Raw genomic sequence first — 27,595 nt, 5'->3', positions numbered from 1 at the left:
AAAGATCCGGGAAAAGTGGCCAACTCTGCCAACGGGGCTTGGCTAACCAGGCATTATTTTCTTGACTCCACCAAGGCGGGTGAAGGGAGGCGACAGCTGAGGCCAGGACCACAGGACCTGTGGCGAATCTGCAGCCTTTCAGGCCTTTGGCCGCACAAGGAAGGGGCAGGAAAGAAGAGCAAAGGAGCGCGCATCCCATCCACCGATTCGCCCCGCCCGCCTGACGAATCTGCGCCTGTTCAACGCGCCACTCAAATCTCCCCAGCTCTGGCTGGCCTCCTCCCCTCCGCCCCGCCCCCTTTTCCTCAGGGATTAGTCGCTGCTTTCGTCGCCGCCGATTCGTCAAGGACCCCAGGCCAGAGCAGCTGGGTAGTCGTGGTGAAGCCCACTCTCCGGGGAATGCGGCCAATCTCCAGGCTCCCTGGGCCGCAACTCTGGAGCCTTAAAGGGCGCCGGCCGAGGCGAAGCCGCTTTCCTCGGCCCCGTGGGTCTCCCGGCGGCACCCGTGGCGAAAGTGCGAATGTAGACCCTGTGCCCGCTGGGCCTCGCGCAGGTGGCGGTGGTGTTTGGTGCGCGCGCCGGGGAGGTGGTGGTGGGGGGGCGCCGCCGCCGCCACCGCTGCGGGGCCGGGTCTCGCGCTGCCGCCGCCGCCGCCGCCGCCGCCTCGCGCCGCTGAGGTGCCGCGCGGGGTGGGGGGAGGGGGAGCCGCTCGCCACGAGCGGGTGAGTGAGGCCTCGCCGCGCGTGCGCGGAGATGGGGGGGCAGAACGCGCCGGGGCGGGAGGAGAGGGCAGCGGCGCGCGTTCCCCCCCCCACCACCCCCCCCGCCCGGATTCGGGGCCGAAGCCGGGTCTCGAGCTCGGTCTCGCGGTGTTTCCAACGCCCCGAAGAGGTGCCACCTCTTGGCCAGAGGATCGGGGCGCGGGGACGCAAGCGGGTGTGTGGGAGCGAGAGCCGGGCTTGGCCCGGGCCGCTGGCCGGTGAGGAGGCGGGAGGGGGCGGGGCCTGCCAGGGGGCGGGGGAGGGGTCTTGCTCTGAGGCCAAGTGGGGCGCGCGCTAAGCAGAGCGGGAAGGTAAGGGGGCGCGAGATGGGCCTGGGGGCCTGAAGGGAGAGTTGGGAGGTGGAGAGAGAATGGGGTGTTGTGAGAGAGGGTACTTGGGGGAAAATCTGGGGGAGCCACGGGTCATGGTGAGGTGTGTAAACTGGGGTGATGAACGGACCTGAAGTCTGGGCCGGTCGGTGAGGGGCAGCAAGGGGGTCAGGCCTAAGCCCTGAACCCCCTTGCCTATTTCTCTTTCCTGACAGTGTAAATGAGCAAAGATGGATCAGGAAGGTGGGGGAGATGGGCAGAAAGCCCCGAGCTTCCAGTGGCGGAACTACAAGCTCATCGTGGATCCTGCCTTGGACCCTGCCTTGCGCAGGCCTTCTCAAAAGGTGTACCGCTATGATGGAGTCCACTTCAGTGTCAACGTGAGTGCCCCAGGCCTTGTCATCTAGGGAACTCCAGGCCCCATTCTCCTCTGTTACCTCTGTTCAGCATCCTAAACTCCCATACCCATAGACTGCCTTTCTTAAAAGTGTGCAACCAGAACTCAGCTCTTTTGCATGTGAGTCTCCAAATGGGCTTCCTAGAACTCAACAGTTTCACCTTGAGCTGTCTTTCTGTTCCTGCTTTCATTCCTAGGACTCAAAATACATACCAGTCGAAGACCTCCAAGACCCCCGATGCCACGTCAGGTCCAAAAACAGAGACTTTTCCCTCCCAGTCCCTAAGTTTAAGGTATGTATCTGCTAGACCCTGGTGTGGTGGCCCTTGGGAGGTGTGGAGGATCCATCCTGGCAGTTTTTGTCTCAACCTGATAAAAGTGGTTTTCCTATGAAAGGATCACAACCAAGTCTTAAAAGCTCGGAGGCTGTGAGACTGAGTTGTTCTGGAGAGGAGTTGTGTTTATCTTCTGGAAAGTTATAGGTTAGGTGTCTCAAGCAGGAGTGCTGACTTCTTGAAGGATGAAGTAAAGGCACATTTCTTTGCTGTACCTATCACTGTGTAGTCCGTGTCACAGCATGACAGTGCCCTGGTGTGATATGCCAGTTTCTCAACAATTAAGGGTAGTGACAAGGCCAGGAACGCCATCCTTGGAGTTCTTTGCTCTTCACCCCTCGTTTGGTGCCTTGATCCATCTTGTTTCCTCAAAGTATTCCTCTTTCCCTGTGTAGGCAGGATACTCATCAGGCCTTGGACTGGCTCTTGAAAACTGATGGGTCTTGGTTTTCTTCACTAATTCTTTATTCTTCTTTATTAAATAAATATTTGTAAGGTTGCCACTCCATTTTTTTCACTTTGTGTATTCTCCCTGGACAGTCTCTTTCACATACACGATTTGGATTGTTACTGAGACATGGTGATTTCTAAATTTCTGTTTCCAGCTAAGATCAGTCTCTTGAACTCCAGACTTTTATGCCTGGTAGAGGGACAGCTCCACCTGGAGGCCCCACAGACATCTCAAACTCAAGAGGTTGAAAAGAAGTTCTCTTTACTCCTTGATCCTGCTTTCCTTTCCATTTCCCTTTTGCTGATGAATGGTAGTACCATGTACTTAGCTGCACAAACTAGGAACCTGGGAGTCATCCTATGATTGTCCTCTTTTTTATTACCTAATCTATCACCAAGTCTTGCTGATTCTTTTCTAAATACATTTCCTTTTTATTTTAATTCTTTTGTTTCCATTGCTGATTTTCTAACACAATTTCTGTATTCATTTCATGGGGTTTCTTGCCTCCATTCTCTTTTCCCATTTCATGCTCCACCACAGATGGCTCCTGCCATTTGTATATTTTATTTGGCTTTTACATTATTTTTGTTGTCCATGTTTTTGTGCATTGGCACATATGATTATAGATTTGGCTAAGTCTCATCTCCTGCCTTGATGCTGTATATCTGTGTTCTACTCTACTATACGTTTTGCAGTTTCTAGAAAACGCTAAGTTACTTTATAGTTTCATGTCTTAAGTCCTTGTCACCTCTTGAACTCTTGTTACCCAAAAAGTCAAATAGGAGTGACACCATCTTTGTGAATTCTTCCTTGCCTCCACTCGGAACAACACTTTTCTTCTCTGGGTTCCTAAATACCCTGTGTACACTTTTGCGAACATTTGTGTCACAACAGTGACTACGTATATATGTCTTGTCTGCTTTCCTGAACAGGAATCTTTTTTTTTTTCATCTTTGTATTTCTGTTGCCCAGTCCATGGTAAAAGCTGAACTACTAAATTATTTTCTACAATTAATTTCTTTGACGTATACTTATTTCTCAGTTGTACGTTTCTTTTCCTGATTTCTTGTATTATTCTGTGATGAGAAGAACTCAGAGCAGAGAGAGGTCAGACTGACGTATCTATCACCTGTTGGAGCCCCTCTTCCCCATTCCTTTGCCCGTGTTTCCCAGTCGTCTCTCTCTGAACCAAGTTCCCAAAAGGCAAAGGAACAGTAGTCAGTATTGAGACCCCAGACTTAAGACTCCTGTCTTCTCCACAGCTGGATGAGTTCTATATCGGACAGATCCCTCTGAAGGAAGTGACTTTCGCGAGGCTGAATGACAATGTGCGGGAGACCTTCTTAAAGGATATGTGCCGAAAGTATGGTGAGGTGGAAGAGGTAGAGATCCTTCTTCACCCCCGTACTCGCAAGCACCTGGGCCTGGCCCGCGTGCTCTTCACTAGCACTCGGGGAGCCAAGGAAACAGTCAAAAACCTCCACCTTACCTCCGTCATGGGCAACATCATCCACGCCCAGCTCGACATCAAAGGTGAGGGCTCTCTTGCCTACTGCCTAAGGTTGGGTTCCAGCAGAGACTTTATATGCAAATGCCTGTTGGGGCCAGGTGAATGATCAGGTTCATGATTCCTCATCTGCAATTCTTGGAGCCAGATGTGTTTGTGAAATCAGAATTTTACAGAGGGATTGTGGTTTTTATGTGTTTCGTGTGTGTGTGTGTGGGGGGGGGGGGGTCCTTGGCAAGGTTGGGTAGCATCTTACAGTCTAGCATGTAGCATGTTTGTAAGAAAACATATGAAGGGTTATACTAGGTAGCATCAATAAAACCTAGTAAATAGCCTCAGTTCAGATCAAGTTTTGAGACCAAATTCAAAAAAATGTTTGGTTTTAAGTTTTGGGGGGTTTTGAAATTTTGGATCGAGAATAGGGACCTGTACAGATAAGTGAAGCAGTCTGGGTTTCTGTGTTGAGAAACAGTAGGGAGGAGTCGGGGACTGTCATCTGAAGGAGACGGCTATTAGTTGGTATTAGCCAGTTTGCACTTGGGAATGAAAACTACTATTGCCAAATAATGTTTTTATATTAAGCCAGGAATCTAGGTTTTTGTGTGAAATCTCATTGTTTTTAAGTGCTGAAAATCCCTCCCCCCCCCGCCCCCCCGCCAAATTTTTAAGTGATTGTGTAGGGCAAATAAAACACAACTGTGGCCTGGATTTAGCCCTCAGGCTGCCATTTTGCAAACTTTAGTTTGTAGGATGAAGAGCATGGTGGGATCTAGCATCAGACGACCTGGGTTTGAATTCCAGTCTGCCACTGACCAACTTTGTGACTTTGTGCAGGTCAATTTTCTTTGAGCCTATAAAATAGGGGTACTGATGCCTTTCTCTCCTGGTGATTATCCAACTTAGATTACTAATTTATGAGCGAAGATGTTTGATTATAGATTGTAAAGTGCCGTTCAGTATGTTGTTGTATCATTAGGTAGAGATGAGGTAGGAGGTCCCAAAGGTAGAGACAAGGTAGAAGACCTGAAATCCCTGAACTCAGGACTCCAAGAAATTATAGGAAACTTGAGGCTTGAGAAAGAAATGGGAAAGCCAAAGAAGGAAGGAGTTGTTTCTTCCATCTGACTCTTGATGGCTCCCATTTTCCTCCCTCCAGGACAACAACGAATGAAATACTATGAACTGATAGTCAATGGCTCCTACACCCCTCAGACGGTGCCCACTGGGGGCAAGGCGCTGAGCGAGAAGTTCCAGGGCTCTGGTGCAGCCACTGAGACGGTAAGAAGCTTGTTGCCACAGCCCTAGCCACGTGGGCACAGTACTTGGGTGCCAGGAACAGTATTTGGGAGGTTCTGGACTTCCATTAAGGATGGCAAGAGCCAAGAAAAGATGCAGAGATGCTTTCAAAAGACAGGGAACTGAGGTTCTTGGTTTGGGGAAGGGCAAGTTGTTGTATGGTACTTGATGTCTTCTTTTCTCTGTGCTCTACTTTTGCCCTCTAGACTGAATCCCGCCGCCGCTCCTCCTCTGACACGGCTGCTTACCCGGCGGGCTCTGCTGGGGTGGGCACTCCTGGCAATGGCACCCCCTGCTCCCAGGACACAAGCTTCTCCAGCAGCCGACAAGACACCCCATCTTCCTTTGGCCAATTCACCCCTCAGTCCTCCCAAGGAACCCCTTACACATCTCGGGGCAGCACCCCCTACTCTCAGGACTCTGCCTACTCCAGCAGGTGCAGAGTAAACACCCTCTGGGACCCCCAGATTCTGGGAGTTGACACTAGAGAGAAGAAACCTGGAGTCTCCCTAAAAGGGAGTGGGGAGTAATTTGTCCTGGTTTCTCTTATGGATTCAGCCAACGGAATCCCTGCCCACAGGGAACCCCCTGTCTAGCTAGAAACCCAACAGATCTTCCTTTGGGGGCAGTGTCAAGGGCGCCTGGGTACTGAGAACCAGGACACTAGGGTTTGGTCCTACAGAACTGAACCTAGCTAACTCCTGCACTCTTTCTCCAGCACCACTTCAACCTCCTTCAAGCCTCGGCGGTCAGAGAACAGCTACCAAGATTCTTTTTCCCGCCGCCATTTCTCTGCATCTGCAGCCCCCACGACCACCTCTACAGCTGCCTCCGCCACTACTGCAGCCACTGCCTCGTCCTCCTCCTCATCTTCCTCCTCCTCTTCGTTGTCCTCGTCCTCTTCATCCTCCTCTTCGTCCTCATCCTCTCATTTTCGTGGTACTGACTCAAACTACCCAGCGTACTATGAAAGCTGGAATCGCTACCAACGCCATGCTTCCTACCCTCCCCGCCGTGCAACTCGGGAGGAGCCCCCTGGGGCATCTTTTGCTGAAAATGCAGCTGAGCGCTTCCCACCTTCCTACACCTCCTACTTGCCCCCTGAGCCCAGCCGGCCTGCTGACCAGGACTACCGGCCTCCTGCCTCAGAAGCTCCACCCCCAGAGCCTCCAGAACCTGGTGGAGGCGGGGGTGGGGGAGGGCCCAGCCCTGAGAGAGAAGAAGCTCGGACCTCCCCCCGCCCAGCCTCACCTGCCCGCTCCGGCTCCCCAGCCCCAGAGACCACCAATGAGAGTGTGCCCTTCGCTCAGCATAGCAGCTTGGATTCCCGCATTGAGATGTTGCTGAAGGAGCAGCGCTCCAAGTTTTCGTTCCTGGCCTCTGACACAGAGGAAGAGGAAGAGAACAGCACCACAGGCCCTGGGTCTAGAGACATAGGGAGTGAGGTGCCTTCTGGGTCAGGTCATGGGCCCTGCACGCCCCCTCCAGCCCCAGCTAATTTTGAGGATGTGGCACCTACAGGGAGTGGGGAACCAGGGGTTACCCGCGAGTCTCCCAAGGCCAACGGACAGAACCAGGTGAGGTTGGGGTTAGCCAGCAGAGATGACTGGGATCTGGGAGGCAGGGTTGGGTCTGGTGGGGTGGGGGAGGGAATTAGATAAGAGAACAGGGATTTGAGGAAAAGCCCATGGAAAAGGCAGAAGTTTCATGTGACCCTCCTCTGCATTCCTACAGGCTTCTCCGTGCTCTTCGGGAGAGGATATGGAGATCTCTGATGATGACAGGGGCGGTTCACCCCCTCCGGCCCCAACACCCCCCCAGCAGCCTCCACCCCCTCCTCCACCACCCCCTCCTCCTCCTCCCTACCTGGCTTCCCTACCCCTTGGTTATCCTCCCCATCAGCCTGCCTACCTCCTCCCACCACGCCCTGATGGGCCACCACCCCCTGAGTACCCCCCACCTCCTCCGCCACCCCCCCACATTTATGACTTTGTGAATTCCCTAGAGCTCATGGATCGACTTGGGGCTCAGTGGGGAGGGATGCCCATGTCCTTCCAGATGCAGACCCAGATGTTAACTCGGCTCCATCAGCTGCGGCAGGGCAAGGGATTGACTGCTGCCTCAGCTGGCCCCCCTGGTGGGGCCTTTGGGGAGGCCTTCCTCCCATTCCCACCCCCCCAAGAGGCAGCCTACGGCTTACCCTACGCTCTGTACACACAAGGGCAAGAAGGCCGAGGGGCATACTCCCGGGAGGCATACCACCTGCCTTTGCCCATGGCAGCTGAGCCCCTGCCCTCCTCCTCGGTCTCTGGAGAAGAGGCCCGGCTACCTCCCAGGGAGGAAGCAGAGCTGGCAGAGGGCAAGGCCCTACCGTCAGCAGGCACCGTGGGGCGTGTGCTGGCCACCCTAGTCCAAGAGATGAAGAGCATCATGCAGCGAGACCTCAACCGCAAGATGGTGGAGAATGTGGCCTTTGGAGCCTTTGACCAGTGGTGGGAGAGCAAGGAAGAGAAGGCCAAGGTGAGGGCCAGTGCTTGGGACTAGGGAAAACCTGGGGCTCCATTGGAGGAAGTAGACTTCTGGCTTTTCCAGGCTACACAGCTCAAAGTAAAAAATAGAGACGATCAAGGCAAGTGGAGAGAGAGACTGTGTAACCACTTGATGGGGCACAGTGGTTGAGCTGGAGAACTGGGGCAAATGGAACAGTAGGAAAGCATAAGTTTGAGGGGCCTCTGGGTGGTTCAGTCGGTTAAGTGTCCAACTCTTGATTTTGGCTCAGGTCATGAGCTCAGGGTTGTGAGATGGAGCCCCGCATTGGGCTCTACACTGGGCGTGGAGCCTGCTTAAGATATTCTCTTTCTCTCTCTCGCTCGCTCGCTTGCTTGCAGAAAAACAAAACAAAACAAACATAAGCTTTAGAGTCAGAGGAGCTTTGTTCTAGCTCTACTGTTTGCATGCTTCTGGCAGACGAGGCCCTTAAGTCTCTCTGGGCTTCAGTCTTCAATGTGTCCATCTGTAGACTAGGAATAATAAAGGGGGATGGACTCGAGCAGACTTTGAAGAAATGTCTGTACGGGGGCTGGTGCAAGGGGGGTGTGGCATAGATCTGTGTCAAATAGAGGAGTGAGTAGATGCATTTCTGTATTCCTGGGACCTGGGAGTAGTTCTCAGGCAGGAGGCAGGAGGGAACGCCTGGGTTCTGGGGCTCAGTCCCCCTACTGCCCGCAGCCATTCCAGAACGCAGCCAAACAGCAAGCCAAGGAGGAGGATAAAGAGAAGACAAAACTCAAAGAGCCAGGCCTGCTGTCCCTCGTAGACTGGGCCAAGAGTGGGGGTACCACGGGCATCGAGGCCTTCGCTTTTGGGTCAGGGCTGCGAGGGGCCCTGCGGCTGCCTTCTTTCAAGGTACCCAGAACTGGTCTTGCCTAATAGGGAGGAGACAGCAGGGTGGGAGTTCCCTTCCTTGGGGTAGGGGTGGTTGGGAGCCATGAGAGTTTGAGTTCTAAACAGGCTCTGTCTCTTTCGGCGCCCCAGGTAAAGCGAAAAGAGCCTTCGGAAATTTCAGAGGCCAGTGAGGAAAAGAGGCCCCGGCCCTCCACTCCAGCTGAGGAGGATGAAGATGGTGAGTGGGAAGTCAGATGGAAAGAGAAAAGGGAAAGGGTGCTAGCTTCTGATAGGAAAGTAATAAGCAGAGGTAAAGGGTGAAGATGTCAGAGGGCAAGTAGCCAAGTAGAGGTTTTGGTGCAAGGTTAAATGAAAGCAGTTCTGAGATGTGTGAGAAGCTTAAGATGGGGTCATTCCTGGGTTCTAGTTGTGGTTCTTACTCTGGCGTGCTGATTGAAGTTTTCTGTATTTCAGTTTTCCCCTGTAAAATGGAAATACTTTCAACATTTAGAGTCGTAGGATTTCAGGGTTTAACAGGTCATCGGCCCAAGTTCCCCATCTAAAGCTCTTCTGCAACCTCCCTCCCAGTTTCCCTAAGTCTGAGCTATTGGTTGACAGCTTACGTGGCTAGGAAACTTCCTTATTGAGTCCGATTTGCTTCCCTGGAGACCCATTTACCTTAGTACTGTTTTCTTGGTCAGGCATAACAAGTCCTCTCCCTCTTCCACCCAACCCAGAAAAGGATGAAAGGTAAAACGGGTGCAGTATGTTTAAACTCTATAAAATGTTATAGGTAGCTCTGGGGTTTTGGGTTTTTCTCTGTTGAGCTTCAGCTTCTTGTCTGTAAAATAAGGTCTGTCTTGTCGGACTGTCAGGAAGATCAGCAGTGGTGTGTGCAAAAGCTCCTTTGGGCCAGGGGAACGGGGACTGTTAACTGCTGATGGTAAATTGCTCTAACAGCCACTCACATGCACCTAGACCCTGAGCGAGAGAAGGAGGCTGGAGAGCCGGGACGTCCGGGAACCAAGCCCCCAAAACGAGATGAAGAGCGAAGCAAGACCCAGGGCAAGCACCGCAAATCCTTTGCTCTGGACAGTGAGGGGGAGGAAGCATCCCAGGAGTCCTCCTCAGAGAAGGTGAGGGGCGCCCGGTTCTTGCCAAAAGCCTACTTCCTGAGTTCCTGTCACCACAGCCACCTTCTCTCTGGGCTGGAGCCCAGGTAGCTGTGCCTCCGGGAGGACAGTTGTTCTTCTCCTGTTAGTCCCTGTTTGTCTTTTTCTTTAAGGATGAGGAGGATGATGAGGAAGATGAAGACGATGAAGAACGTGAGGAAGCCATGGATACTACAAAGAAGGAGACAGAGGCATCAGATGGTAGGTACAGACAGAACACAGTAGAATTCTGGCTCAGGGAAGAAGGAATTCAGCTGCCTGTCTATCGCTTCCCTGAGTCCACAGAAATTTCATGCTAGATTTATTGGCCACCTTTGCCTTTCCCAAAAGCAGCTGTCCTTTAGCCCTATCCTTTGGAACGCTTGGCCCATTGTAAACAGTAAGTCCGATACCCAGAACACTCCCTTCTGCTTACCTCCTATACTGAAACTTTGCTCCTTTCTGAAGACAGCCTAGCAGAATGTACTTAATTTGCCCAACCCCTCAAGATAAGTGGTCCATGTTCTCCTGCCAGCCCTTGATAACTACCAGACCATGCCTTTCTGCCTTTGAGCACTGCTCTTCCTTTAAGGTCCAGCCACCGAACCATGCTTCCCCTTCCTCCCCTCTCCCCTTAGCTGCCATCACCAGACACTGCTCTGCTCTTCAGTTGAAAACCTCCTCCCTCCACATCCGTTGAGTCTTGGATATACGGTTTAGTCTTTCTTCTCATTCATTTGTTCAGAAATCGCTGTTGAGCCTCTACTGTGTACCAGGCGCTGTTCTGGGTATTGGGGACACATCTTTCATGCAACTTGTGATCAGTTGGAGGGGAGGAGGAGACTTGACGAGTGAACAGATAATAGCACCTCAGAGATACATACGTTGCAGAAGAGAAACTAGGTTACTGGGGTAGAGAGTAACGGGTGGGGGAGCTGGGGAAAGATGGGCTGTTCTAGATCTCTTGGAGAAGGAGTGCCTCTGAGAGGTGCCATTTCAGCAGAGGCCAGATGGGAGAATGATGATCTGAGAGCCTATCTTTTCAGGAAAGAAGAGGGCAGGGTCACCTCCTCTAAGGGGGCAGACTGTTGAACATCCATTTTGTCACTGCTTTCTGCCAGTTTCACCAACTCAGTGTTTCTTGGATTTGTTGCCTTCGTTGTTCCTACTGTTCTGTCTTTTCTCAGTTAGAGTCTTCAGCAGTTTTGATTGATTACCTCGTCTTTGTTTCCATCCTTCTTCCTCCATTCCAATCCATTTTCCAGTCTGCCAATGGCATTTTCTTTTCTTCAGCGAACACCTGACCCTGTGACTTCCTCCATAAAGTCGATTCCTAGCGCCCTATTTTCTATAAGATGACTCCTCCTCTTGATACGTTAGGCCATTTATAACCTAGCTCCCATTTATCTGTTCAGCTCTATCTTGCCATTCTCCAGACCCATCCTTGGCCACCAGCACTGTCTATTCTAATTTATCCAGTTGTGTTCCTCAGACACTTCAAATTTCTTAACTTCTTACAGAATTCTTCCAGTGTATTGCCCTTTCCCAGAGGCATAAAACATATATTTTTAAAGCTTCTTTTGTCCTACAGTCGTTTTTATGAGTCTGTTGTCTAGGCAGCATTTATAAGACCCACTTTGGGAAAAGCTTAAAGCAGACCGCTTACTGGTCTCCAGGTGTCTCACCTTCCCTCACCTTTGACATCCCTGTTCAGCCCTCGAGTCTGCTTAGTGTACTTTTTTTTTTAATGTTTATTCATTTTTCAAAGAGAGACTGAATGCGAGTGGGGGAGGGGCAGAGAGAGAGAGGGAGACACAGAATCTAAAGCAGGCTCCAGGCTCTGAGTTGTCAGCACAGAGACCCAACACAGGGCTCAAACTCATGAACTGTAAGATCATGACCTGAGCTGAAGTCGGACACTTAACCGACTGAGCCACCCGGGCGCCCCTGCTTAATGTATTTCTACTTGTCCTTCTTGACTTCAGCATCTCCCTCCCAGGGATCCCTTCCCTGACCGGATCTTCCAGGTAGAATCCAGGACTTCCCTTTGCCATGGTCCCCTAGCCTTTCACGTTGAGGTTTATCTCACCGTGAACAAATAGTGTGTTTATTCAACTCCTTGAGGGGTGGACTTCCCAGCACCTAGCACAGTGCCTAACCTGTCCATGGTAGGGAGTCAGTGAATGAACCCATGGCTTGACCAAGGGAGGGGTGTTCCCACCTCGCCTGATTGCCCCTTCTGGATTTCCAGGCGAGGACGGGGAAAGCGATTCGTCCTCCAAATGTTCTCTGTATGCCGACTCAGATGGTGAAAATGATAGCACGTCAGACTCCGAGAGCAGCAGCTCATCCAGCTCGTCATCGTCCTCATCTTCCTCCTCCTCATCCTCCTCATCCTCCTCATCATCTGAGTCCTCCTCTGAAGAAGAAGAGGAAGAGGAGCAGCCAGCAACCATACCCTCAACGTCCCCTCCCCCCAGAGACGTCCCTGCGCCCCTGCCAGCGCCGGTGGAAGAGCCCGAGCCAGAGCGGGTTGCAGGCTCCCCAGTCACACCTCTCCCTGAACAGGAGAAGTCTCCGGCAAGACCTGTAGGTAGGTGATGCTGAGCTGTTCATTTGGTCTCTGTTTATGTGTCTGTCTGTCTTTGTGAGAACAGTGACAGGGTTAGCAGTTTTTAATTATGTACAAGTATGTGACTTTGAAAACGAAAGTCACCATCTCCTGTCAGTCCTTCCTTGGAGACATTTATGGCCACATTCAAACTGCTGTCATGAGCGGTTTACAGAGCCAGGGCAGGGTGTTTGGCTAACAAGGAAAACAGAATGGTCTCCAAGTTAATTAAGGAAAATCCCAATTTAACAAATTCCTCCTATTTTTCTTGAGTCTGTGCCTTAAATGTGTAGTGGATACTTGCAGGTGATTAAATGGACAAATAGGTGGAAAGCAACTAGTAATAACAGCATTGGCTTGGAACTTAACTTTATCTTTGCTTTCTTTTGTGGATTTGTACATTCAGTTATTTTATAGCACATACACATAACTTGTCCTTCTGAATGAACTGTTCATTCAGGCAGTAGGTATTTATTTACTGAGTACAGTTGACCCTTGAACAATGCAGGGGTTAAGGGCACCAACCCCCCTGCACAGTTGAAAATCTATCCATAACTTTTAACTCCCTTCAAACTTAGCTGTTAGTAGCATACAATTAACTGGAAGTCTTGCTGATAGTGTAAGTAGTAGGTTATCACATATTTTGCATATTATATGTACTATGTGCTGTATTTTTACAAGAAATAAGCAAGGTAGAGAAAAAAAGGTCATTGAAATCTTAAGGAAGAGAAAATACATTTATGATACCTTACTGTATTTATCAAAAGAAGTGTGTATGTAAGTGGCCCCGTACAGTTCAAACCCATGTTGTTGAAGAGTCATCTGTACTTTACAGTAGGTGCAAGGGATACAGTGGTAGGCACAATAAGTCCTGTTCTCACTATCCTGAAGCTTATGGTCTGTAGGGAGAGACAGTTTAGTTGAGTAATAAATACCTAAGAAAATCTGTGGTTACAAACTGATAAACACCACAATAGAGGACTCTGAGAACCTGACTACATCTGTGGAGACATCTTTGCTGTCTTCTGTGCTGAAACATCATTGAGCTGAAATCAAGGTAAAGCAGGCAGCCGGCATTAATGACTAGCATGTGCAAAGGCCCTGAGGGCAGAGCAAACAGCATGTTGGAAGACATAAAAGAAACCTTCTGGATGGTGGAGAGTGAGGAGAAGCTGGGGTGACTTCTGGAGAGGTGCGCAAGGGCTGGGTCGTACAAAATGGGTAGATCATACGAGGAATTTGGTCTTTATCTTGAGGGCAGTGGAATGCCATCAGAGCAATGACATGATCATATTTGTGTTCTGAAAAGAAGCAGTCCCTAGAAAATTTGGAGAGGGGCCAGAGTTTGTGGAGGAAGAATAAGAGGCTATTGCAGTTAGTAAGTAAGGGAACCAATGGTGGTAACTTGGAGTAGGGTGTTCTTAGCATGGAATTTATAAGTCAGTTTTCAAGATAGGCTTCGTAAATGCATGTGGCCTTCCAGACATCTCTCAGATATTACTGAGAATCTGGTCTGAGATGGACAGTGACCACATGAAGACCTCCCAGCACTGGTGCACTCTGTTCTGGTGCAGACCTCACGAGTCAAAGCTCTCATTAATCCTAAAACACCTCTCCCAGCCTCTCCTGAGTGTGTCGGTAGCAGAAGAGCTGGTGGTGGTCAGAGGGCATCAGTCTCAGTAGGGTGGGATGTGGTCAGTTTTGCATTTTGCCAGAAAGATCATTCTGGCAGGAAAGGGAAGGATTTGGAGAGGTGAGGAAGGAGGTAGGGTGACCCGTGTAAGAGTTTGAAGGGATGCGGGTAAGTGAAGGGCGTGAACCAAAGCAAAGGTGGTTATGAGTGAGGTGTAGGGAGTAGAAGTGGGGATGAGGATTTGAGAAATTTAGGAGATAGAACCACTTGGTCGAACTACTTTTTGGGCAGGGGAAGTCAAGGAGGAGAACCAGAATTAGGAAGAAAGCTGATGTGATACTTTAGGGTTGACTTTGACATGCCTCTGGGACCTCCAGGTAAGAAACATCCAACAGGCAGTTGGATCAGTAGATCTGGGGCACCTGGGTGGCTCAGTCAGTTGAGCGTCCGACTTCAGCTCAGGTCATGATCTCATGGTTTGTGGATTTGAGCCCCATGCTGGGCTCTGTGCCGACAGCTCAGAGCCTGGAGCCTGCTTCGGATTCTGTGTCTCCCTCTCTCTCTGCCCCTTCCCTGCTCATGCTCTGTCTTTCTCTCTCTCTCAAAACTAAAAAATTAGAAAAAAAACATAAAGAATTAAAAAAAAAAAAAGTAGATCTGAAGCTGTGTAAAGAACCAGTGGGCTGGAAATGTAAATACTTGGGAACAGGGCAAGTGTGGGTGTGAACATGCTCGTCGTATACCCTAGAATGATGTGATAAACCCTAGAACAAGAGAAGGGCTCGTGCCTTACCATTGTGTAAGAGACAGGTGGGCAAAGGGGAGCCAGAGGAGGCCAAATAGGAGCTATCAGCAAGATAGGAAGGAAACCAGGACGCTCAGTTTTCAAAGGGAAGGAGTGGTGTGTACCAACAGGCTGAAAGAAAGGTTGTAAGATAGGAAAAGCTTCTGCTGGATTTGGCAGTTAGGGGGTCACTAGTGACCTTATCAATTTCAATAGAGCAGATCAGACTGGAGCCAAGTTATGGGGTGTTCAGGAGTAAAGGCAGGTGACAGAGATAACCAGCCTTTTGGAAGGGTAGACTACTCTTGTGAAAAGAGAGAGAGTTGATAGGCTGTAATGAGTAATACTAACATTTCTTGAGTGCTTCCTGTGTGCCAGGCTATAGGCCTAGGACATTGCAGATTTGTCTTCTTATTTAGTCCTCATTCCATCCCTGTTACTCCCACTTTACAGATGAGGAATCTGAAGCTTAGTGAGATGCTCAAAGTCACCCAGCTGGGATTGGAGAGACAGCAAGAGAATACAGGGTTGATGGAGGCTTAGTTTTCCAAAATAAGTGAGACTGAAGCATGTAGATACAGGGCAGAGAGGAGGAGGCAGATAGATAGGCCAGGAGAGAGAGAGCAGTATCTGGGGGTAGAGGGGTGGACTCTACATCTGATGCACATCCGTAATTGGGGAGGCAGGGAGATGTGGGATTTCATGCCTGAGGGCCTTCTGTGCATCAGACCTAGAGGGCATTTTCTGAGCTCCATGGAATGGCTGGAGGAGGAGCCTTGGGGAAGGAAGTAGAGAAGGGAGTAAGGTTGAAAAGGGACCCGGGCTTGGTTCAGATGCCCCGCTGAGACTGGGGCTCAGGGGTGAAAGAGGGGGGAGCACAAGTGGTTGGGCAGAGTCAGGGTTGGAGGTCTCCATACAGGGTGGCTGCGGCAGCTGAAGGGTGTGGAAAGTGCCGTGAAAGGAGAAGACAGAGTGAGGGCCCTGCAGGCAGGCACAAGAAGGAAGGCAGCTCATTTAGGAGGACAGGCTAGAGGGAGCTAGAAGGTGGGGAATTGAATAGGTGTGGTGCCATGTGGTGAACTGAAGAGACCTGGGGAAATGTGATCAGAGGGCAGGGCGTCAGAGTGTAGGGGTCTGAGGTGGCACCATTCCAGGGATAACAAGGTCAGGTATGGGACTGGTGGAGGCTGGCTGAGGATGAATGAAGGCAGGCACTGGAGAGGAGAGAATGGGGTGAATGGGTGAGATATCAGAGTCTCTTAGGTAGGGTGCCTGGGAGGCTGAGTCAGTTAGGCATCTGAGTCTTGATTTTGGTTCAGGTCATGATCTCACAGTTTGTGGGCTCGAGCCCTGTGTCAGGCTCTGTGCTGGCAGTGTGGAGCCTGCTTAGGATTCTCTCACTCTCCCTGCACCTCCCCTGCTCTCACGCTCTCAAAAAAAGAAAAAAAAAAAAGCCCCTTAGGTAGATGGCAGAAATGGGAGAGGAGAGGAAGGTTAAGGCAGGTCTCTTGGCTTTTACCGAATGATAGGGATATTTGAGTTCCCAGGATGCACCTTGATAGAGGATATGTGGCCTGATGGCAAGAGAGGGCTTGTTTAGTGGAACCCAAAGATGGGACCTGGACACCCTTTAGGATTTGCCTCTCCCCCTCCCCCTCTGCCGCCTCCGCCTCCTCCTCCTCTTTTTCTTCTTTTTTTAAAAAATGTTTGTTTATTTTTGAGAGAGAGAGGACAAGTGTGGGAGGAACAGAGAGAGAGAGAGAAGGAGACACAGAAGCTGAAGCAGGCTCCAGGCTCTGAGCTGTCAGCACAGAGCCCGACGCGGGGCTCGAACCCATGAACCGTGAAATCATCACCCGAGCTGAAGTCAGATACTTAACTGAGACACTGAGGCACCCCGATTTGCCTTTATTCTATCTTCTGGCGTGGTTCATTCCTTTCTCCTGCAAATGGGCTTCCCCTGCTTCTTTATTCCAGCAGATGTCCACGCTGTAGAGAAACCCATTCCTATCTGAGATCCTTATTCTCAGGGAAGTTTCTGGTTGGGCTGCCGTGGGTCAGGTAGTCATCAGTTAATGATGGATGGGCGCAGGGAGTGGGGCAGGTCATGTAGCAGAAACATTGGATCTGGGAGTTGTAGACCAGAAAGGTACCCCAAAAGTTGTCTCCCTAAATGAAAGGTATGGCCAGGTTTCTTTCAGGATAGGAAGCAAAAGAAAAATCTATGTGAAGAAGCTGAGCCAGGAGGGGAATTTTTTCCCTCAAGAGCCAGACTTCCAGAGGGCACAGTGAGCTAGGTTGGAATGATGGGTCAGAGGCAGGGCTGCCCCAAAACAGCAGAGAGGAGAAGAGGCGAGAAGACTGGAGGACCTGGGACGAACACCCAGGACCACCCTGTGGCTCACTGCTGGCTGAGACACCAGATGCTGTCCAGAGTCTCAAGAGATAGCAGGCTGAGGACGTTGCTGGGGGTGCCTGGTTGGGGAACGTCTGTTAAGGCAGTGGACACATGTTGATCACTGCCTGCTTGGGTCAGGCCTGGAGCTGGCTGCCCTTTAGTTCTGGGAGTGTTAGAGCAAGACGTGAAACCACAGAGCCCCACTACAGGATGTCCAGAGCAGCATGGGGAGGTGGATAAGAGCACAGAATTCAACCCAGGCTGTCTGGGGTGAGCTGTGTGACCTTGGGCCAGTTATTAACCTCTCTCTGCCTCAGTTTCCTTATCTGTAAACTGGGTTTTATTAATAGTACCCATTTCATGGGCTAGTTGTCAGGAATGAAGTGAGTAGTCAACATATGTTAAAGTCTTAATATTGGTACTTGGCACAAAATATTAGCTAATAATCTGCCAGACTAAAAAGACTGGCACTTAGGAAGCACTGGCCTTCTGGTTCTGAGAGGAAGTCACTCCCAGTGTCTGAAGAAGCTGGGGAAGCCTTCACAAAGATGGCGTTGAGCTGGGGCTGAAAGTTGCATGTGAGCTTTCCCAACGTGCAAGAGGAGAGAAGCATTCCAAACAAAGGGAGCCACGTAAATGAAGGGCCAGGGGTCTGAAAGGCCATGCCTGTTCTGGTGGCTGAAACCTAGGAAGAGAGAGGGTCAGTCTGCAAGACAGGGTCTGCCTCAGGGAAATGTGTCTGGCTTGAGCTGTATTCAGACCCTCTGTTGGGACGCCCAACAGAGGGAAGCTGTGTCTCTGGGGGACTGGGGAGAGAACACCGCCTGCCCAAGACAGTGTGTCCCCTCCCCAGGCCACCCCTCCATCCTTAGGATCTCAGCTTCACTCTCACCTTCTTTAGGGGAGTCTTGACCCCTGTGCTCTTTGGCAAATCTCTAGTACTGTTTGGCATGTGGTGGGGAGGAAACATTTTATGCAGTGTTTTAATACAAAGATTCGGCTTTTTACATTGTATCTTTCTCACCTCACTAAACAGAGAAAGAACATTGTTTGTGGTTGAAATAACGGATACTTTAATTCAGAGCCTGGTTAATTGCATCCTCATTATACACTGCCTGGCAGAACTCGTCTTGGCCAGTGTGCCTAGTCCTTGGACGTAGTTCAGTCAGTCACCACCAGTCTTGGTAAACAGGCTACAGTCTAAGTATTTGTTTCCCTGGAGCTCCTATCCCGACTCTTCACAGTTTGGGCTGTGCCTTTGTTTCCCGTCATTGTCCGCATTGGATTATAAGCTCTGTGAGGGTTTTGAAAGTGTCTGCTTGACGTGTTTTTCCCACGCCTGCCAGAGTTGGTGCTCAGTGGCTGTTTGTCGAATCTCCTCCCGCCGCGGGAGCCCACAGTGCTGAGGACATTGCAGCCGGGAGGCAGCAGTGTGTTTGCTGAGTGAGCCCAAGTGTCTGCTGGCAGTGGGGACGAGCGTGCAGCCTGTCAAAAGGCAGCCTGGACATGGCCTCCTCAGCGAGGCGGCCGGTGCCCTGCCCATGAGGAACCTCTTGTCTGATGACGTTGGCCCAAGTTGCTGACCCTCTCCTTTTCCCTGTGTTCTTCCTTCCCCAGGTTCCACCGAGGAACCACCTCCCAGTGTGCCCCAGCCTCCCCCTGAGCCGCCAGCAGGTCCCCCAGCCCCCGCCCACCGCCCTGACGAGCGCCCCTCCTCTCCTATCCCTCTCCTGCCCCCACCCAAGAAACGCCGGAAAACCGTCTCCTTCTCTGCTGTGGAGGAGGTGCCGGCACCAGAGCCTCCCCCAGCTGCCCCACCACAGATCAAGTCTCCTGGACCCATCTCCCGCAAAGTTCCCCGGGCCGTGGAGCGGACCATTCGAAACCTGCCCCTGGACCATGCGTCCCTGGTCAAGAGTTGGCCCGAGGAGGTGTCCCGAGGAGGTCGGAGCAGGGCTGGAGGCCGAGGCCGCTCTACTGAGGAGGAAGAAGCTGAGCCAGGGACAGAAGTGGACCTGGCAGTGCTAGCCGACCTGGCCCTGACCCCAGCCCGTCGTGGGCCAGCCGCCCTGCCTCCTGGCGATGACTCGGAGGCCACAGAGACATCAGATGAGGCGGACCGCCCGGGCCCCCTCCTCAGCCACATCCTCCTGGAGCACAACTACGCCTTGGCCGTCAAGCCGCCGCCCTCCACACCGGCCCCTCGGCCCGTGGAGCCAGTTCCTGCCCCTGCAGCCCTCTTCAGCTCCCCAGCAGATGAGGTCCTAGAGGCCCCTGAGGTGGTAGTGGCTGAGGCAGAGGAGCCAAAGCAGCAGCAGCAGCAGCAGCAAGAGGAAGGCGAGGAGGAGGAGGAGGAGGAAGAGGAGTCAGAGTCATCCGAGAGCAGCAGCAGCAGCAGCAGTGACGGGGAGGGTGCCGTTCGGCGTCGCAGCCTCCGCTCCCATGCTCGGCGCAGGCGGCCTCCCCCGCCCCCCCCACCCCCTCCACCCCCCTCCTTCGAGCCCCGCAGTGAGTTTGAGCAGATGACCATCCTGTATGACATTTGGAACTCAGGCCTGGACTTGGAGGACATGGGCTACCTGCGGCTCACATACGAGCGGCTACTGCAGCAGACAAGCGGGGCTGACTGGCTTAACGACACCCACTGGGTCCATCACACCAATATCCTGGGCCCTAAGGCCGGCCTGCTCTGGACAGGAAGGCAGGCCCCAGGGGTGGGGGCAGGCTTCCCTGGGGTTGCACGGCTGGGTAACGTCACCCTCAGATTGCAGCTAGCACCTTTATCTCCCTCCCTATCCTGTTCTGTCTGCCGCATCCAGCTTGGGTATTTCTCCTCTAGCTTCCGGGCCAGCCTTTTCTCTCTGTCTCCTGCCCCTTCTCTGGCTCCCCAAGTTTTCTGGCAGAAAATGGGGGATCTGAGACTTCCTTCTCTCTCTTTTTCTATCCTCACTAAATATGCTGAGGACCTCCAGCTAAGTTCAGTCACCCTTTCCTTGGGCTGGGACTGGGGAGACAGGGGAGGGGCCCCAGGGGTCTGGCCAGTCAGGAACCCATTTTCTTCCTTAACATCCTGCACTCACCAACCTGAGCACTCCAAAACGCAAGCGGCGGCCCCAGGATGGGCCCCGTGAGCACCAGACAGGCTCAGCCCGAAGTGAAGGCTATTACCCCATCAGCAAGAAGGAAAAAGACAGGTACCTGGATGTGTGTCCTGTTTCTGCCCGGCAGCTAGAAGGAGCGGACACTCAGGTAAGGCTCTGCCCTCATATCTGGCCCACTGGGATCTCTTCCCATGGTTTCTCCTGTCGCTTACCTCACCTCTGTCCTATTTCTCCCAGGGGACTAACCGTGTGCTTTCGGAGCGCCGGTCTGAGCAGCGGCGGCTGCTGAGTGCCATTGGCACCTCTGCCATCATGGACAGTGATCTGCTAAAGCTAAACCAGCTCAAGGTGAAGAGCAGGGACTTGGGGGAAGAGAGGCTTGGTGGGAGGGCAGCATCATGAAGTCCCCTAGGGGTGGGCATGGAGGGAGGTGAGTGGCCAAAGAACCCTCCTGCCCTAGAGGTCTGCAGGAAAAGCAAGGAGTTAGGTTGAGGGAGGCACCCAGCAGCACGGTCTGCCTTCTGCCCTCTAGTTCCGGAAGAAGAAGCTCCGATTCGGCCGGAGCCGGATCCATGAGTGGGGACTGTTTGCCATGGAACCCATCGCAGCTGACGAGATGGTCATCGAATACGTGGGTCAGAACATCCGCCAGGTGAGGCCCCGAACCCAGCCCCCAGTCAGAGGGGATGCTGGCATGAATGCCATCCATTCTCTGCATAAAGCCCCATATAACCTCCCAGCTCCAGGACATAGTCGGTGAAGCCTGCCTCTTTCTGTTTTTCCTTCCTTCAACAGTTAGTAACGGATACTAGTAAACTAGATGGTGATGATCCAGCAAGAAACAAGACCAGTATTCTCTCTCCCTTTAAGCACCTCGCACAGTTTAGTGGAGGAAGACAGGCGCTGCACAAACAACTGCAGGAAAGGATGGCCTTCGGTTGATCAGAAAGGGGCTCAGGGAGGCAGCAGCGATGGGCGCACGGTGATGTTTAAGGCAGGAGCTGAAGGATGATGAGAAATACCAGACTCAGATGAGGGGAAGGATGCTCCCAGTTGCCCAGCAGCACATGAAAAGGCAGGGTAGTCCAAGGAGGGCAAGGAGGTCACCGTGACATAACCCTATAGAGGCAGGCGGAGCCAGTCTCCACGGAGCTTGGGAGCCATGTTGGTGAGCTGGGGCCAGGGGTAAGGGGAGGGAAGCTGCCGTGAAGCACCAGGCACTGGCTGCGGTGGGACAAAGGGGACAGCTAGAGACGAAGACCAGTGGGGTGCTGTTGCGGAGATCCCAGTAGGCCCTGGTGGCCTCAAGTAGTGGCAACTGGGGTAACAGAGGAGCCTGTGGGTCCAAGGTAGCTGGCGGGACCAGACGACAAGTTAACTCTGGAGAGTCAGGGCAAGGGCGAGGTGAGGCCACCTCTCAGTGCTGCTCTGAGCAGCTAGGGTAGGTCGCCTGCCAGTGAGGTGGGGAGTGAGGAGGAGGAGCAGCTCTGTGGTTGAGATGAGTTCCAATTGGCACATGTGGAGTTGCAGGGCCCCGGGGACATCTAGAGGATGACGCCCAGCAGCTCCACGGAGGTGGATTTTGGCTAGAGATGGAAGTTTGGGAGGAGTCCCCACCACTTTTCTGGCAGTTGAAGCCCTGGAAGAGAGTGAGATCACCCAAGAAGAGAATACAGGGGGCCTTATTGTGCATTTCCTGGGAAGTAGTTACTCCTTGCACAGAATGTGCGCACTAATGGTGACAGGTGGCAGCCAATGGGTGCTTGTTTTGGAGAGAGAGGGTCCTGGGAGAAGAGATGAACAGGAGTCAGTCCATGAAATGGCCACTGTCATCTTGGGAAGTGGCCCAGCCCCACCATACACTGGGGGCTCCACTAGGGGCCAGGCAGAGGCTCCAGGAGGAGCTAGTGGCCACCGCTCCTGCCCAGTGACCACCACAGTGGCAGCCAAAGGTGTCAGGGTTGGAGAGGCCCTATGAGGGAGGGCTCCTGGAAGCAGTGAGAGTATCATCGCCTTAAGTTGACAGCCAGAGAAGAGCTACATAGGTCCAGGACAGGTTGATGTGGCCCCCAGGGTGGTAGGTGGGTGACTGTCCCGATCCCCTTCACGGGAGCTGGTGGGGTCAGGCCTGGTCTGGCAGGGAGCTGAGGGACAGCACCCTGACTGTGGCGACACCCCATCCTATCAGATGGTGGCCGACATGCGGGAGAAGCGCTACGTGCAGGAAGGCATCGGCAGCAGCTACCTGTTCCGGGTGGACCATGACACCATCATCGATGCCACCAAGTGCGGCAACCTGGCGAGGTTCATCAACCACTGCTGCACGGTGCGCGGGGGGCCAGGCCAGGGTGGGGTGGGCATGGGGGTGGAGGGCGGCCACGGCTCACACTGCCCTCCCCTCCTGTAGCCCAACTGCTATGCCAAGGTGATCACCATCGAGTCCCAGAAGAAGATTGTGATTTACTCCAAGCAGCCCATCGGTGTGGATGAGGAGATCACCTATGACTACAAGTTCCCGCTGGAGGACAACAAGATCCCATGTCTGTGTGGCACCGAGAGCTGCCGTGGCTCCCTCAACTGAGGTGGGGCAGGACTGGTGCCCACGCCCCTATTTATTCCCCTTGGTGCCCTGAGCTCCCAGCCCCCCAGCCTTAGTGGGCTCAGCAGGGCCCACATGCCCCCATCTCCAGATACGGGGTTGGGAGGCCCTGAGCCCAGCAAGGGAGCCTCAGTCCCTTGAGGCAACTTCTGCCTCCCCTGTCGCCCCTGCCCACCCACCCCCTAACTTTTTTTTCTTTGCGGAGAAGAAGCTGTAAATGTTTTGTAGCTGCCAGCAGCTGTTTCCTGTGGAAACCTGGGGTGCCGGCCTGTACAGATCCTGTTCTTGGGGGGCTGCATAGCCCCCTTGCTTTGTGTTAATGGGGACTTCCCCTTTGTGCCCTGCGTGCACCCCTCCCCAGTTTAGGGGGTCTCTAGGGGCAGTGGCCATGTTCTCCCCCTGGGGGGGGGCTCTGTGCCCCCAGTCCTAGGGACTCCGTGCCTGGAACCCTGCCTCATCTTCTGTTCCTGCCAGACCCTGTGGGTCACCCTCCCACCCTGGTGTCTGGAAGCTCCTGCTCTGCCAGGCCAGGATGGTGGGGGGGGCGGGCCCTTCCTGTTGGGCTGGATTGTACATATGTTAATAGCGCAAACCCAACGCCACATTTTTATAATTGTGATTAAACTTTATTGTACAAAAGTGCTTGGTGAATGAATATCTTTGGGAAAGAGCAGGGTGGGGGGATGGGGGTTGAGGACAAAGGATGGGGCAAGTGAAGAGAGGGAGAAGTGGATGGCCTGAAGTGTGGGGTGGGTAGACCTTCAGACTCAACCACCATTGTTCTGGGTCACCTAATAGGCTGGAATAGTCATCCAGAAATCCCCCACCAAGGTCAGCCAGAGCTGGGCCAAGGTCAGGCCTCTCTTCCCTTCCCAGAACCACAGTTAACTGCTGGGCTTCTGGCATCCTGGGAAATCCAGCAAAAGGGAAGGACTGACATCATGCAGTGGGAATGAGGTCACCCCACCTGCTCCATCCTCAGTAGCCACCCGTCTGGTTCTGGCTTCCCTAGCCCCTTCCCCAAGTTCTTTGCTGGAACCCGATGGCAGTGGAGTGCAGAGTGGCCACCAGGGGGCGCCCTATGGCAAGAGTGTGGGGGACAGAGGGGTGGAGGCTGGGCTGGTGTCTGTTCCTGGAATGGGCCAGGAGGGAGGAGCAAGCGGAAGGGGACGGTGTGTTGGCCGGCTGGCCCAGGCGCCGAGAAGAGGGTCCCTCCTCCGGTGGCCAGTTTGGGCACCCTGGGACTGTGGCTGCAGGTAGGCAGAGGTGATGCCAGGGCCCACGGGTCCCTTTCCCTAGTTACAGTCTTCCCCATCTCCCTCTCCCTTCCTTCCCACCCCCTTAACTCCTACCCTCCATTTTTGTCCCAGAACCTCCCCCTCCAGCTCAAACCCTGAGCCCTTCCCAAATGCCAAGCCCTCCCCCTTCTTATCTCAGTAACTGCAGTCAGAGGGTGGGTTAGCCTGGCTGCTGCAGCCTCCAGGAGCAGCTCCGGCCCCTGGATTGCTGATCCAGTCCACTGGGCCAGAGGCCCTGTCTAGGAGTAACAGGTGAGCTGCTGGCACTGGGGTAGGTGATGGCAGGCAACTCCAGTTCTCCTCCCCAGCCAGGCATGGCAGACTCTGCAGAGACCCGGAAGCTGGTGTACCTGGTCACAGGTGGCTGCGGCTTCCTAGGGGAGCATGTGGTGCGGATGCTACTGCAGCGGGAACCCCGGCTCTATGAGCTGCGGGTCTTTGACCTGCACCTGGGTCCCTGGCTGGAGGAGCTGAAGACAGGTGATCGTGGAGCAGAGGGAACGGGGGTGGTGGGTGGACTCCCTTTGCCGTGGTGGAAAAGATGATGCCTGTTTATGTCTTCCGGTGCACATGGATGGGATGAATGAGTCACGCTGGGAACATGTGGCTCCCGAGGGTGTAGGCTGAACCCAGCAGCTGGCCGGTGGCCCCAGCTCTGACACTGCCTCTGCCTGCTCCTATCCCTACCAGGGCCCGTGCAGGTGACTGCCATCCAGGGGGATGTGACCCAGGCCCATGAGGTGGCAGCGGCTGTAGCTGGAGCCCACGTGGTCATCCACACAGCTGGGCTGGTGGATGTGTTTGGGAGGGCCAGTCCTGAGACCATCTATGAGGTCAACGTCCAGGGTGAGGTGGCTGTTTGTTCCCCACCCCCTCTTTGACCTTGACTTCTGTTATCCTCCTGTGGAAACCTGTCCTCTGGGTACTCCTGCCCCTGTAATAGGTCAGCAGCCCTCACTGACCTGCTGTGGGACCTGGGGAAGGAAGCCACGGGCCCTCACCCAAATTGGGGATGGGGGTGGGTGGGAAAGATGCAGAGAGGGAGGAAGTTTTAGCTCGGGTACACCCTCTCCCCACCACCTCTCCCAGGCACAAAGAACGTGATTGAGGCTTGTGTGCAGACTGGAACACGGTTCCTGGTCTACACGAGCAGCATGGAAGTTGTGGGGCCCAATATCAAAGGCCACCCCTTCTACAGGTAAGCTGAGGTTCCCCTTGATACTGTAAGAGCCCCATCTCCCCTCCCATTAAGACCATTCCCTCTCCCCAGGGCACCTGGGTGGCTCAGTCGGCTGAGGGTCCCACTCTTGATCTGGGCTTAGGTCGTGATTTCATGAACCCTGAGGTCGAGCACCACATCGGGCTCCGCGCTGGCAGCATGGAGCCTGCTTGGGATTCTCTTTCTCTCTCTGCCCCTCCCTGATCTCTCTCTCTCTCTCTCTCTCAAAATAAGTAAAACATTAAAAAAAAATTCTCCCTCTCCCCCAACTAGGGGCAATGAGGACACCCCATATGAAGCAATACACAGACACCCTTACCCTTGCAGCAAGGCCCAAGCTGAACGGCTGGTCCTGGAAGCCAATGGAAGAAAGGTGAGACAGGAGAAGAGACACAAAGTGGGGGTGTGGAGGGCTCCTGGTCAAAGGCAGAGCCAGGGCCAGCAGGACTTTTTTGTATCCAATCTCCAGGTTGAGGAGGCCAGTTCAGGCCTCTGGGTCCTAGGTCTTAGCCCTGCCTGCCTTTTGCCCCCAGGTCCATGGGGGACTGTCCTTGGTGACATGTGCCCTGCGTCCCACTGGCATCTACGGCGAAGGCCACCAGATCATGAGGGACTTCTACCACCAGGGCCTTCGTCTGGGGGGTCGGCTCTTCCGGGCCATCCCAGCCTCTGTGGAGCACAGCCGGGTCTATGTGGGTAAGGCCCAGCCTACACAGCAGGCAGGCTAAGAACAGGACAGGACCCATGTGGTCCCGGGTGGGCGGTGTGTGCCCTGGCTAGAAAAGGGTGAGCCATATGTGGACCAGAGTAGACGGAGATGCAGGCGTTGTCTGCGCAGGCCGCAGAGGAAACTGCAGTTGTGTGAGTTGGGAAGGCTAACGTAGAAAACATGCCACAGGCTGAGGACAGGACTGCAATTACGGGAGCGGCCTCTCCCCAGGAGAGGACAGGGGCAGCATCTCCACAGGGCCAACAGAAGAAGTAGCATCCATGCAGGCCGGCCCGGGAGGGCAAGTGGCTACAGGGCAGAGGAGAAAGCACCCTTCACCAGCGCTGTGGTTATGTGGGCGTGCCTACGTGAGCCCACGGAGGGGGTGTGGCTTGGACACGGGCCTGCGCAGGGGAGAGCAGCGTCTGCGTCGTCTCCAGGGCACTCAGGGGCACATTCGCCTCCCCTCCTCCACTGGCAGGCAATGTGGCCTGGATGCACGTGCTGGTAGCCCAAGAGCTGGAGCAGCGAGCTGCGCTGATGGGCGGCCAGGTGTACTTCTGCTATGACGAATCACCCTATAAGAGCTACGAGGACTTCAACATGGAGTTCCTGGGCCCCTGTGGGCTGCGGCTGGTGGACACCCGCCTGCTGGTGCCCTACTGGCTGCTGATGCTCCTGGCTACTCTCAATGCCCTGCTGCAGTGGCTGCTGCGGCCACTGCTGCTCTACGCCCCCCTGCTCAACCCCTACACGCTGGCCGTGGCCAACACCACCTTCACCGTGAGCACCAACAAAGCCCAGCGCCATTTCGGCTACAAGCCCCTATTCTCGTGGGAGGACAGCCGGACCCGCACCATCCGCTGGGTACAGGCCGTGGAGGGTTCAGCCCCTTAACAGTGGAGCTGGGGCCCTGGAGCCCAGCATGGCACATCCATCCAGGTCCAGAGCCCTCAAACCCTGGGTGGGGAGGGAAGGCTGCATTCTAGAGCTGGAAGAGGGGTCTGGTGCCACACTGGTTATCCTACAGCTCTCCACAGTTTTAATCCCATGAGCCTTCAGTCCATGTCCTGATGCGTCTAAGTTCTAGGGCAGGGTTTTGGGGCAGGCATGTCTTCACTCTCAACCCAGGCCTGATGGCTGGTTGGCGGATGTCTGATTCCCCTGATGTTCTCAACTGCCCATCCCATTTCTGGCTTTTCGAGCGGGAAGTGAGTAGGAGTTCCATGGGCTTCATGCTGGCTTTCTTGTGTCCAGGTGTGACCCTCAGGCCTGGATTCAGAGTGAAGATACTTTCTGGCTCCTGTCACCACCTTTGGCCCTCCCTCAGGGATCACAGTCCCATTATTTTCAAACATTGATCACCTTTGGACAGCTCTTTTCAATGAAGCCTACGCAAATCTGTGTATTTTTCCTTCTTCCCACCCCTCCACCCAAATTAGTTCCTGCAGTAATGTTCGATCTCTGCCTGAGGATGCCCTGGTAATGCTGTACCTGGCCAAGCCCTAGATTAAAGTTCCTTATCCAAGCCTGTGCCCATCTGCCTGTCCAGCTCTCCCTCCCGCCTCCCACCATGTCTCCCCCTTCCCCACGGCGCCCGTCCCGTGTGGGGACAGAAGGAAGTGAGCACAC

At 53.6% G+C, this 27,595-nt stretch overlaps 2 protein-coding genes across 11 annotated transcripts; both read left to right on the top strand.

The window, feature by feature from the left end:
• Positions 1–374: 374 nt before the first annotated feature.
• SETD1A (SET domain containing 1A, histone lysine methyltransferase) lies at positions 375–23,379 on the top strand. Of its 5 annotated transcripts, none has more exons than XM_045048029.1 (19): positions 375–514; positions 1,306–1,470; positions 1,685–1,780; positions 3,536–3,806; positions 4,937–5,058; positions 5,283–5,512; positions 5,795–6,653; positions 6,811–7,596; positions 8,305–8,481; positions 8,611–8,698; positions 9,439–9,596; positions 9,746–9,833; positions 11,863–12,204; positions 18,655–19,698; positions 20,114–20,286; positions 20,376–20,486; positions 20,671–20,790; positions 22,327–22,464; positions 22,546–23,379. In XM_045048029.1, the coding sequence occupies exons 2-19, from the start codon at positions 1,321–1,323 to the stop codon at positions 22,717–22,719; spliced, it is 5,127 nt and encodes a 1,708-aa protein (XP_044903964.1). In that variant the 5' UTR covers positions 375–514; positions 1,306–1,320; the 3' UTR covers positions 22,720–23,379. The 5 variants fall into 5 exon arrangements, with proteins under 5 accessions (XP_044903964.1, XP_044903966.1, XP_044903963.1 ...); XM_045048031.1 differs by having other exon boundaries at positions 414–553; positions 11,917–12,204; XM_045048028.1 differs by having other exon boundaries at positions 414–553.
• A 465-nt stretch (positions 23,380–23,844) lies between these two features.
• Positions 23,845–27,491, top strand: HSD3B7 (hydroxy-delta-5-steroid dehydrogenase, 3 beta- and steroid delta-isomerase 7). 6 transcript variants are annotated; one of them, XM_019820670.3, is made up of 8 exons: positions 23,846–23,993; positions 24,348–24,515; positions 24,726–24,881; positions 25,125–25,233; positions 25,528–25,627; positions 25,788–25,950; positions 26,445–26,746; positions 27,221–27,491. In XM_019820670.3, exons 2-8 carry the CDS (start codon positions 24,350–24,352, stop codon positions 27,224–27,226), a joined length of 1,002 nt encoding a protein of 333 aa, XP_019676229.1. In that variant the 5' UTR covers positions 23,846–23,993; positions 24,348–24,349; the 3' UTR covers positions 27,227–27,491. The 6 variants fall into 6 exon arrangements, with proteins under 6 accessions (XP_019676231.1, XP_019676229.1, XP_019676228.1 ...); XM_019820669.3 differs by having other exon boundaries at positions 26,445–26,830; XM_019820668.3 differs by having other exon boundaries at positions 26,445–26,905.
• Positions 27,492–27,595: the final 104 nt, after the last annotated feature.

This window comes from Felis catus, chromosome E3 (genome assembly GCF_018350175.1).
Source record: "Felis catus isolate Fca126 chromosome E3, F.catus_Fca126_mat1.0, whole genome shotgun sequence".
Lineage (NCBI taxonomy): Eukaryota > Metazoa > Chordata > Mammalia > Carnivora > Felidae > Felis > Felis catus.
The sequence above is the reverse complement of the archived record's forward strand: the minus strand, read 5'-3'. Positions and strand labels throughout refer to the sequence as shown.